The sequence below is a fragment of the Cynoglossus semilaevis genome, chromosome Z, assembly GCF_000523025.1.
Source record: "Cynoglossus semilaevis isolate Cse_v1.0 chromosome Z, Cse_v1.0, whole genome shotgun sequence".
In the NCBI taxonomy this organism is placed as follows: domain Eukaryota; kingdom Metazoa; phylum Chordata; class Actinopteri; order Pleuronectiformes; family Cynoglossidae; genus Cynoglossus; species Cynoglossus semilaevis.
This window is the reverse complement of record NC_024328.1, coordinates 12,908,672-12,920,986: the sequence shown is the minus strand read 5'-3', so window position 1 is coordinate 12,920,986 and position 12,315 is coordinate 12,908,672. Positions and strand designations below refer to the sequence as shown.

At 40.8% G+C, this 12,315-nt stretch overlaps 3 protein-coding genes across 4 annotated transcripts in view; 1 reads left to right on the top strand and 2 right to left on the bottom strand.

The window, feature by feature from the left end:
• LOC103397924 (protein FAM214B-like) overlaps window positions 1-3,017 on the bottom strand; it is a 33,252-nt gene extending 30,235 nt beyond the window's left edge. The window contains exon 1 of the mRNA XM_008336361.3: window positions 2,645-3,017. The gene's annotated coding sequence lies outside the window, so the exon portion shown is untranslated. The remainder of the gene's footprint in view (window positions 1-2,644) is intronic.
• An 827-nt stretch (window positions 3,018-3,844) lies between these two features.
• On the bottom strand, window positions 3,845-8,089 carry cenatac (centrosomal AT-AC splicing factor). The gene is made up of 11 exons (XM_008336360.3): window positions 7,788-8,089; window positions 7,282-7,448; window positions 7,071-7,169; window positions 6,832-6,898; window positions 6,657-6,719; window positions 5,770-5,837; window positions 5,580-5,688; window positions 5,459-5,489; window positions 5,098-5,202; window positions 4,870-5,002; window positions 3,845-4,540 (listed from the first exon to the last, which is right to left on the bottom strand). Exons 1-11 carry the CDS (start codon window positions 7,902-7,904, stop codon window positions 4,429-4,431), a joined length of 1,071 nt encoding a protein of 356 aa, XP_008334582.1. The 5' UTR covers window positions 7,905-8,089; the 3' UTR covers window positions 3,845-4,428.
• Window positions 8,090-8,470: 381 nt separating this feature from the next.
• On the top strand, window positions 8,471-11,664 carry LOC103397922 (zinc finger protein 664). 2 transcript variants are annotated; one of them, XM_008336359.3, is made up of 3 exons: window positions 8,474-8,775; window positions 9,396-9,778; window positions 9,932-11,664. In XM_008336359.3, the coding sequence occupies exons 1-3, from the start codon at window positions 8,616-8,618 to the stop codon at window positions 10,376-10,378; spliced, it is 990 nt and encodes a 329-aa protein (XP_008334581.1). In that variant the 5' UTR covers window positions 8,474-8,615; the 3' UTR covers window positions 10,379-11,664. The 2 variants fall into 2 exon arrangements, with proteins under 2 accessions (XP_008334580.1, XP_008334581.1); XM_008336358.3 differs by having other exon boundaries at window positions 8,471-8,775; window positions 9,396-11,664.
• Window positions 11,665-12,315: the final 651 nt, after the last annotated feature.

Below are 12,315 nucleotides of genomic sequence, written 5' to 3'. Positions count from 1 at the left end.
GGGGGGGGGTGAGGGGAGGGGAGGGCTTAGAGAGACCTTACAGGTTGACCTTACAGTATACATCTGTATCGAAGTGTTTTGGTTTGTGCAGATATTTTTCTCCCATGATGCATGTGACAGACAGCTGGTGGACCGCTAGACGCACGTGTGCAGTATGGGTGATGGAGAGGGAGGGAGTGGGGGGGGGGGGTGTCGCACACATGTGGGCCTAATGTGTACTTCAATGGCGTCATGTGCAGTGCAGTGATTTTCAGGACAATGGGCGGAAGTGCAGTGCAGCTGTGCATATTAATGACACTGTAATAAGTGGAACGTCACACGGGAGCTTTAATGTATATACTGTATACACTGTAACAGGGAGTGTGTGTTTGTGTGTGCGAACAACTGTCTGCACGCTAGAGCGAAATGCGACCTTTAATGTATATACTGTATATCAGGGGTGTCAAACTCATTTTCACCGGGGGCCACGTCAGCAATACAGTTCCTGTTGAAGGGCCGGTTTTAAACGGAACACTGTATAGATCAGGGGTCCCTAAACCCCGGTTCGCGGACCAGTACCAGTCCATAGGTCCTTTGGTACCAGCCCGCAGTGGGACAGAGTGAAAAAATGAAAAAAAAAAAAATCAAATTTCTTTCTTTAAAAAAAAAAAAAAAAAAAAGATTAATTTGACGATAATCTGGCAATTTTTTAAAATAAAAGTCATTCAGACTTTGATACAAACAGAATAGAGTCTGGTATAGATGTAGCTCCTCCATAACAGACTAATACATGTATCTGCAATTGATTATTATTTATTCAAGTTATAAATATTGTTCATTGCTGTGTAATAAAGAAAAACCTTTTAATTTCATAGGTTGCTCAACTCTGCTGCATGGACTTTATTAAATGCTTTTTAAGCTCCCGCGGGCCACACAAAGTGGCTTGGCGGGCCACATTTGGCCCCCGGGCCTTGAGTTTGACACCTATGCTGTATACACTGTAACAGGGAGTGTGTATGTGTGTGAACCACTATCTGCACGCTAGAGCGAAATGCAAGCTTTAATGACACAACAAAGTCACTCACTGTGTCGAAAGTACATCACGATACATTTGGAACATGTACGTAAATGTCTTAAAACTAAAAATGTTCATAGAAATATTTGTATGCCATATATATAAATATATATGAAGTATTGTCAAAAATAAAATAAAAGATACCATCTGTGGTTATTTTTGCCTTGGTGACATAAGGTGGCTATGTGGCGGGTGAGCACCCTCTCATCTGTGAAGCCGTACTCCTCCGCCAACAGCCACGTGACGAACACAACCAAAACGCAACACAAACATATTTTTTTTACTCTAAACGCACTAAACATGGCTTGAATGAGAAATGAGTCGCCTTTCGCCCCACAATGTGAAAAATTAAAACTCTTTGCAAACAACACAGGCTGCCAGTGGGGGGCGCCATTGAGTACATGCTTACAACTCACAGGCTGCTACACAGTGGGGCACCATATGTGGTTCCTCTGGGAACTGAACCCAGGACTCTCTGCTTGCAAGGCAGGAATNCTACGCTACGCAAACCACACTTGCGTACAAAATAGTCGAATACGTAAAACACTACACATGTAGTACAGACGGTCTTTCCAATCTTTACACCGAGCTCAGCATGCCGACAGCTGGCGGACGTTGAGTTGCCTTACTGCTAAATATTGGCAGATTTTTTCCACCCATTTCCAAAAGAGAGGAGGCGGGGGTGGGGGGGGGGGGCGATTTACAAAAGCATGAGTACACTGTTAGCAGCCATTTATATCCTGCAGCCCATTAAAATGACTGAGGAGATTATTGTTTGACATATTACTGTTGCTTTAAGAGGCTTTCCAAAAAAAAAAAAAAAAGAAAAAAAGATATTATTAGGATGATAATATATCCCAGCTATTAATTCTGACATGACAGATGACTATGTCATATGTAGCCCTAAAGATCAGATTACAAAATTGGGAAAATGTAACATTTTCATTATCTGATTGGGATCATCCCATATCAGGGACATATTATTTTAGCGAATATTTTCCCCCATTCACGATGAGACATATTATACATGTCAAATTAATACAAGTGAAGATTGACTCATCCTCCTTGTACTGCATACAGTTACAGACAGAATCCCAACAGGAACTGATTGTGTTGTTTGGTCATGACATGATCAGAGTTTTGTTTTTTGTTTTTTTTGTCAAATTGTGATAAAAAGGTACAAGCCCAGGCCTTGACTGCATGTCTGTCCTGTCCCTGCCCATCACAGGCAGCGAGTCCCACAGATAAAGAAAAGAGTGAGGAGAGGCAGACAAAGCAGGGGAACGCCCCCTGCACCCTGCATTTTTCCTGGCAGGTCATCATCAACCAGCTTTGTGGAATGAGGGCTCCACAAAGCCAGACTAAAAATGTTAAAAATGATTATCGAGTCGACTTGATCGTTTCAACCACTGAGCAACCAATATGTAAATTTCTAATTACTTAAAAAAAAAAAACCCTCAACCTTATCCCTTCTTACACACACACACACACACACACACACACAGACACTGCTTACCTTTAAACGCAGAAGATTAAAACGGTTAGGTTTTAAGAAAACCAAACACAAAACGAAAAAAAAAAAAAACTCACCTCAAATAAAACAGATTGAAGTGAAGAGTGGAGTCATTGAGTGTGAGCTGACGTCGTCCTTCTGTTTGGCCTTTTTTTGTGTGTTATCTCTCACTGCTGCTACGTTGTCAGATTGTAGGTGGCTAACGTTGAAGTAGCCGACTCTGAGGAGCAGAAATGACGTTGTTCTCGGTGGCTGTCGGTGTAAAATAGCGTAGAAACACGAAGGGGAGATTTGGTCTGGTCTGTTCGTCCCTGTCTCTTCCTCTCAGAGCCTGAATTCTTCTTCTTCTTCTTTTTTTTCTTTTGCTCGCAGCTGTTTTCGTTGTTACAGCCTCAGCCTGATATGTGTCCTCTGTCCCTTTAAGACTCGACGTTTCCGGGGCCTGGCACCTTAATAAGAAAGAGGCGGGACTTCACGGCCAGCTGAGCGCCTGTCATTTAGACGATTGGCCATTTCTTTTAGACACAGCCAATCAGGACTGGAGAATTACGCTACGTATTAAACATGCAAAATAATTTCGAGAAATACCGCTCTGTGATTGGAGAACCGATTAGCTGACGACACGCCCAGTACACGTGCTTTTTCTCTCCTCCCATTCTCAAATGTTTGACGGCCTCTAGCGCTGTCACTGGAAATACTCATGTTTGACCAAGATAAAAGGGAACCAGACTGAAATAGTCCCGAAACGAACACATTTAACTGCGTTTTTGACGTTAGCATAAGCTAACAGGTTCATGGTTGTACTTGTAGTCACAGGCACACAGCTTATAGTTTCAGCTACTGCTTATACTGTAGCTGCTCTGGCCATGTTGTCACTGATCTAAGAATAGATAAGCTACACGTTGTTTCCCCATGTTGCTTTGCGGCTGCACTCAACTCCACGCCCCGTCCACGCAGAGGACTTTCTACTGAGGAGGAATAGGATCAGAAAGAGGTCCTGCAGAAACCACAGGCCCGACGGTGCAGATAAAGCACGACCCACTAAAAAGAAAAAAAAACGTTGGAGTTTCAACGTAATTACGAGTTCTATGAGCTAAAGCAAGTGTATTCAAGTGGAGGCCCGCGGGCCAACACAGTCCATTAGATAAATGTTTTTTTTTACAGACTGCTATTTATATGATAGTGTGTTGGGAACTCAGGGATTCTGTTGCCTCTTCTCAGAAAATAAAACATTAAATGTGTTGAGATGATGTGGTTTTAAAACACTTAAAATGAAAGCATCTCCATGACCTTTATTCTGAAGAACAATACAACATAAAAATGTGAAGGTGTTGCATCACCTTATTTTTAAAGTAATAAATATTTACACAAGCTGATCACATTGTCTTAGTTATTCGTTACAACAACCATGATGGGTGTTACATGTTATTGGTAGGTTTGACAGTACCAGGTAGACTTTTTATATTTCTTCACGTGCAAAATATTTCTTGACTACACATCATTCGTTTTTAATTGTCAACAAAATGCCACATATACATTTCATGTCTGGATCTCCTGCAGAAGCGAAGCAGTTCCTTGATTTTTGAGTCTCTTCTGCCCCCTGCTGGTGGAAATTCAGATGGCACATTCGAGCGCTTGTGTTTAACGCTGTAACATTGAGTGTATATGAGGGTATTTATTTTTAAGATGTTATCACAATGGATTAGGTGATCAAACATATTGGACATTATAAAACAAAGTTAACTAATTAATTAGGAAAACATAAAGAAAATGGTTAACAGAATACTGTGCTGTGTCTTAAGCTCCTAAAAAAAAAACATTTTTTAACTAAACACATTTTCCACTCAGAAATTGTTATACTTCAAGTGATGTCATAATTCCTTGTCTTTTTCACTCTCTTTGAAGCCTCTGCGCTGTGATCCGACTTCCTCTTCGCTCTGTTATCATGATCCTCCTCTTGTCTATACTGGTGCCTGTTGGAAACAGGAGTGGGATAAAAAAAAAAATCAGCTGCATTGACCATTGGACATATACAGTTTGCACATTTAACCTGTCCCTGGGGACGAGGGGCACGCTCAGGTGCCAGGGAAATATTCTTCAGGGTGGAATTCAAACCCCCAACTCTCCTGTAACAAGCTAGATCCACCTACCAGTAGGCTGGTTGACTCAGTACTGGTGCTATAACCAAAACTGTACGCAATGAATTCCACAGTTATGGTTATGACTGACTCAAACAGTACATTAGGGAAAAAATTATGGTAAAGTGCACTAAGTCCCTGCAGTCATTGAACTACTACTCCACCTGGATTGCCATCGTCGACCGCTGTTCCAAACTCTTCCAAACGAGGGAAGCCAGTTTGCGTCTGTCTGAGAGGTGTGGTCAAAGTTGGCCCCGACTCTGTTTGGTGGAAGCTTCTTTAACTTCTCCCGTTCCTCTGCAAAAAAAACCAAAAACAACAACATTTAATTACACAACAACTGATACTGTATCGGGTGTCTGACTTTTTGTCTGGGTTTATGCATGGCCTACTCTGTTTGAGGAAGTCCTGGAGTGACGGGCCGATCTCTGGAGGTGCCGTTCCACCAGAAGATCCTTCTAGAGGATCGTCATCCTGGAGCCAAGGAGGGACGGCCCCTACGACAGTGACGTTGAGTGACTATGGTGAAAAGCAGTGAAACCTCCAAACATCCTCTCCTCTCTAACTTTTAACCAACCTCTTTCAATTATTAGTCCAGAACATTTTCTATAGTGAGTGTATGACAGCTAATATAAAGTATTACAGTCTCCTTATCCTACGTAACACCAGACTTCAACATTAAATGTTAGTTAAAAAACACAAGTATTTACACCATACAGATCAAACATAGAGACCCAGCATTTATTACTGTACCTGTGTGAACATTTCCACGGTTGGAAGGATCCTGTGACACAAAACAAATTATAGTTTTATTTTAGAATAAATATATATATGTATATGAACTCCTTTTACTTGCTGACAGCTGTCTCTCTACCTGAAAGCCTATGAAGGTCAAGTTCATTCCTGATGCAGGTCCTGGTGCTCCAGCCATTGAGTCAACAAACCTGCTGGTCTGCTGCTGGTCTGATCCCTCAGGCTGAAATCTGAGACAAAAAACTTTAACAATGACAATACAAAACCTCTAAAAACTGGATTAAGTATCAATAGAAAAACAATGGGAGTACCTGACAGGATCCTCAGCTGAAACATTGGTGCCATTAGGACCATTGGTCAATTCTGCCTCTGATTCATGCTGGTATTGATTCAGGAAAAGCCAACAGTGGTTCACAGAGGAAGTCTGACAACTCTATTAACCTTCTCATACACAGCTTAGCTCCAGAACTAACATAGACACCTTAAATCTTACATCGTGTAATACTATAAACACTAGACGACCAACCATCATCTAGAGCAGTGGTTCTCAAACTGTGGTACATGTACCACCAGTGGTACACGAGCGCTCTCTAGTGGTACGCGGGGAAAATTCATATTTTCACATTTACATTTTCAGTTGAATAAATCTGAAACATATCATGCACAATTAATACAACATTTAAATATCTTTCTAAACATTTCTAAACATCTCTCCTGTGTAGTTGAAGCTAATAGTGAAGGCCTATGCTGCTATATGCTAATGCAGTGTTTCCCAACCTTTTTTGGGCCACGGCACATATATATCATCAGGAAAAAACCCACGGCACATCACCAAACAAAAACCTCACAAAAAGTATATATGATGAAAAATAGTAATATTCTAGTTTAGATTTACTAAAAAATGAACTCCTGTTTAGTTGAAGACAACACTGATATACTGGGAGGAATTGAAAAAAGACACAAAGATCTTCTTCAACAGCTCTGATAATCTTTTCTTAGTTTTAATAACATCTGCACACAGTGGTTGGGAATCACTGTTCTAATGTTGGTCATCATGGTGGTACTCAGAGAGCTCAATGTTTTCTCAGGTGGTACAGAGTATAAAACATTTGAGAACCACTGCTCTAGAGCCAAACTTTCACACAAATCAACATTTTAACAGTGATGGATACTGCCACTGCATCTTTGCAAAACAAACCTCTAGAAGAGACTGAAGAACATCTTGGCGATGCTTCTCCTGACGCCGGATGAATTCAGCTTGCTTTGGACATTGAAGGAAGACATAAAAAGAGCAAAGTCTTTAAGTATCACCTTCATTACTGACAAGAACACATGGAAAGTTTTCACGCTAGTGTTGACGTGCCGAAAATTACCTGCTCAATGTAGTTGTCCTCCACCTCCACAAATGTTTCCAACGCATTTGACACCTCAGATTTGAACCTAAACAGAGTAAAATAATGTCCATTACATCGATTCCAAACAACTAGTGTGGTTTGAGAGACCATCAGGACTGATGTGGAAAACTAACCAATTTCACTAAACTGTTAAGACCACTATTATTTATTGGCTGCAGTAAATTATAAACAAAACTAAAAAGCTTCAGTAGGCCTACCTTTCAGTCTCCTCCTCTGTGATGATAACCTTGTCTCGGAGCTTGGGGTCAGCCTTGTTGTCCCACCAGAACTTATGTGTATTCTTCCTATGTTCTGCGCTGTAATCAAGACCATATTGAATGTCAAAAACGAACAAAAAAATTGGACAAAGTGAGTGAAAACAAACTAAAAACAAAACAAAACATAATGATTTCATTTATTTAGTCTTACGTGGCCATGTGTTCGATCAAGCCTCCACACAGCACGGTCATGTTGTTGTCAGTGACGTGTCTTTGGACCTCGAGCTCACAGCAGTAGCACCAGAACTTCTGATCGTGTTGGGTGGAATCATATTTTTCTACTTGGGGCTTTTTAAGTGTCCGACGAGCTTCTTTAACCTGGAAAAAAGCAAGGAAAATCAACATTATCCGGAAGTACTCATAATAACACTCACACCGACCTCTAAAACGGTCCCATATAGTTGTTTTCTGTATTTAAAAGCTCCGATATACTTCCTGAATTAGATTTTAAAATTCTCCGAACTCCTTTACGTAAATTAAAACTTGAAAATAAACGCAAAACAGTAATGATAAGAGCAAAAAATAGTTTGACAGGTAGTACCAGCTAGCAGCGAAGCTAACACGTTAACGGTACGGAATGTGATCAGCTTTTACGTGGAAAACACAGCACATAATACACTGAATAAGAACCTGAAAAGTGTGTGCTCAGTCAACTACCTTTTCTATGAATTTGTGAAGAACCACTCGAAGTCTGCTCTGATGACTTTTGCCAAAGATGTGTCCCTTTCCGTCGAACGTCGTCTGCCTACATATGGCGCAGTAATGAGCTCCCATTGATACAGCGAATGGTGAACCTAATCTAAAGTAGATCTGAACTCGCACACAATCATAACTAAAACTTGGCGACACAATTGTGCAGTTGTATAAGTATTTAAAGGTAATACAGACGGCGCATGTAAACAACCCTGAAGTCTCGAATAAGCAAACGACAGGAAGTGCGACCTGATAAGGTGTCCCCTGGAAACACGCGATTTTTTCTTTTGTCTTCGCAAACATAAACATAGGTTCCGTAGAATTTTAGACTACAATTCAGTTGCACAGCAGTTCATCAAAAAGACGCAGAAATGTAATCCAACAAACTCCACTTGTCTGGATTGTTTAGGTAATTGTCTGTTTGAATTGGACAAAATCTGACATCAGTATTGGGACAAAAAAAAGGTTGCCATTATAGTTAGTGAATGTACCATCTTAATGTTTAATCATTACCAACAAAACTGTTACAAAGATTAATATTATTATTACGTGTGGGGCTTTATTATTTTGGTCATTATTAGATAAAAAAAATATCCTCGTAGATAGAAATTCAGACGATGGCGACAATTCACCGGATGCCGACTGCTGCAGATACAACAGAAGAAGAAATCTGGGCGGAAGTTGTTTTTACGCTGCTGGAGGCCGAGCGAGTCTTTTTGATGCGGCTTGTTTTAGCCAACGCTGTTAAATTCTGGTTTTAGTCGCATCACTTACGCAGCCGATTCGGTAAAAATGTCGTCGGTTTTGTGTTTCAGAAAATATGTCAACGAGCGGCTGAGCGCCGCCGCCGAGGAGATATTAGGTGTTTTTGAAAAGACCATCGTTGTGTACGAGGAGGAGATCGACCGTCAGCGCAGACTACTGGATGTCGTCCTGAAACGACACGACAAAGGTTTGTAATATATATAACAATACGGCGATAAATTGTCTTATTTACAGGACTCGGATTGTGGTCTTCGTTCACTGCCTTGACTATGTTGTGGCCCAGTACATATGACTACCCAGTCACAGGCCTTCGTACCATAGCGCACACTTGGACATGTTTTAGCAGGAGAAGCACAGGTGTTGGTGATAGCAAACAGCATGGACCCTGAAACCGAAGACGCCAAATGGAACTCAGTTGTCACCCGTGTGATTATTTACCCAGTGCTTTTCCAACTGTCCTCGTCAGATGTCTCCTTTGGGCCCAAAATAGGAGCTGCACCTGTTATTAGGAAAAGCATTTGGAAAAATGTATCAGTGCTTTACTAGTCTGACAATGTTTGTCATGTAAAATGTGAGAGATTCAAAATAAATTCTGCATTTGTTAAGTTGTTTCTTTTCACAAACCTCTGTCATAGTAATAATCCCCAAATCCCATCCAAAAATTAATCTTGTTTACAAATAAAAATCCCTAAATTTATGTAGAAGAGAAAACACATTAGTGTTAATATAAAGTCGTTATCAATTTGTTAGAGTAGTTGGGAGTTTAGTTAGAACAAATGAGTAGTAAAGCATTCTTCTGTCTTTCAGACCTCCCATATTCATCAACCACTAATGATGAAATTCTACTGGAGGCCCAGAAGCACTTTGACCAGAGGCGGATGTCTACTCTCAACCAAGTGGAGGAAATATGCTCTGGTCAGCAGAAGGAGCCGTACATTTTACAGCAAGCAGCAGACATGTTTAAAATGAGGCCACCTCGAGAGAGCACTGACTTCAGCGTGGACCAGAATCTGCTCATGGGACATGACCAGACTCGAGGTGCTGCAGAAAAAGACCAACCGCTGCCCAGCATGGCAGTTATATCTGAGTCACAGAGCTCAGGGGTGTCCACACCGTACACCGACCACCACTTTGCACACAACTCGCACCCATCTAACAGCCGCGAGCACGACAGCCGAAATCACGAGACTGTGAGTACTCATCAGACACCCGAACACAAACCTTTCAAATGTATGTTTTGCGCTGAAGAGTTTCTTGACTTCCTGAAGTTAAAAATGCACATAAGGACCCACACCGGTGAAAAACATTTCACGCCAGAAACCTGTGGTAAATCGTTTCCACAGAAGCCGACCAAGCCGTTCATGTGCAGAGTTTGTGGAAAGGAGTTCAACTGTCAATCAAGCCACATCAACCATATGAAGACTCACTCGGGGGAGAAGCCGCACCAGTGCGCTACCTGCGGGAAAAGTTTCAGTCGAGTTGCTGACCTGAGGCGGCACACGAGAACTCACACGGGAGAGAAACCTTACAGCTGCATCTACTGTGGCAAGGAGTTTCCCTACCACTCATCGCTCACCAATCATGTGCGAGTGCACACAGGGGAGAAACCGTACAAATGTATGTGGTGTGGTAAAAGGTTTTCCCTCAGCACAACTTTGAAAATACACACTCGAGTCCACACGGGAGAAAAGCCCTATATGTGCAACCTGTGCGGAAGGAATTTTGCTCACAACACAGGACTAAGGTTACACAGAAGGGTTCATGCTGGTGAGAGCAACATGGTCCCCTAAAACTTATGTTCCCACACAACAAGATTGCATTCTCCAGCCTACTTGGTACAGAAAATACTTTATGGACGAAATCCTCCATTCTGATGTGACATAATCAGAGATATGATAACTAACATGACATATTTTGTATGGCATTTGGGTTGAAGTTAGATTGAATATATAGGTTTTTGAGCACTGTTAGTAAGTAGTGGGTAGAATCACAAAGAGCTAGACAACAAGTGAGGTGTTTCTGGTAGCATCAGCATCCTTATCAAACACTAGCCTAGAGAATTAGTTGTTTAAAAGTAAGATGCTCAATGTTTCCCAATTGATACCTGAAACAGAGCATCCAATCACTAAATGATGTATTTCAAGCAATAATACTTTTTTTTAAAGAAATGGAATCCTGATTTAAACCCTCGCCAGACTAAAGAGAGTATTTATCGCAACTTCCCTTTTTTATATAAGAAATTGATGAATATTAAACTTTGGCTGCACTGAGATAACCGTGTCATATAACACAAAACGACCTATAGTGTAAACGGATAAACGAGATTCAACTTCGTCTTAAAGCTATACAGAAGTTAAACGTATGGCAAATATTCCCCATATTTTTTTTAAACCTTTTTTTTAACCTTTATCGCTGTTGAAACACTGATGAATGATTAGAAGACATCCGAGCTCCGATCTCTGGTTTCCGTCTTCGTGCTGGTTTTGACAGACGTTAGACAACTGTTTTTGGTTTTTGTTTTAAAACCTACTGAAGTCCCTGAATTTAATGTGAGTATATATGGCAAACTGTCGTTATATTCCTCCGTCAGTCTAAAAAAAAAAAAACCTACTCGGAACGTTTTGCGTTAGCCCAGATTTAGCTCATATGCTAATTAGCGCTAATCGGGAGGGGGACGGAGGCTAGCGGTGAAGAAACCGCTACGATTATTGGTCAATTTATGAGCTGGTGTTGTATATTTAAAATGAACACATTGTCGGCTGATTTTTTTTATTATTATTATTTATCCTATTCGATAAAATAGTGCATCACTCGTTAAAAAATATTGAACATCCGTTATAGATGTGTTTAGTGCGTTGTACAGTGGTCTGTCAGACTATTGCTCTGAATACCCCTTTAATGATGCCATGGATATGAATACAACTTGTTTCTAATCAAATGGAGTGAAAATGCAGTTTAGTTGTGTGGAAATGTAACTTTAGTAAGAAAAGTTAATTGAAATTAGGTTATTAGGTCATTTGCAGCAAAATGGATGATAGGTTGAAGCATGGGCATCTCAGTAGCTAAATTCTTAGGGCGGAATGGGCAAAAATGCAGCTTTACTGCACGGCTCTTGCTTTGACAACCTGTTTTTGGTTTTGGTTATTTGCCTCTGGAAAAAAGAAGAAGAAAAAGAAGAAAGAATCCCATAATAATAAAACAACAACAGAGTATGGCTGTTTAATGTAAAGGCTGGTCACGTTGAAAGCATTAAAAATGTTCAGCCCTAACACTTATTTTTGCGATTTAAACTACAGTCAGACATTGGAGTTATTTGTGTGCTCCCACAGTGACTCAGTGCAGGCTGTTGTGTGTTTGGATTATTATATTGCCTTAGTTTAAACCGAGGGACGATTGAACCCTCGCTGCAGCCTTATTAGGTGACTTTAAAGTAAGTTTTCCATTGTATCTGAAGCCGATTCCGGACACACTGAGGTCTGGAATTCTCCTTGTATGTAAGGACATGTAGATCCATATGTTACTGTATGTTAGGCAGGACTTTTCCTGCCGTTTCTGCTAATTTATTTAAATTTAAACCCAGTATTCCTAGTGATATGTGCACACGCGCTGGATAATTTACTGGAAGCGAATGGGTGAGAGTCCTATCTCCTGCATGCTGAAACGAGGACTCTAGAAGAATCTACATACTGTTTAAATGTGTCTGACTGGTCCCACTGCACTCATCATA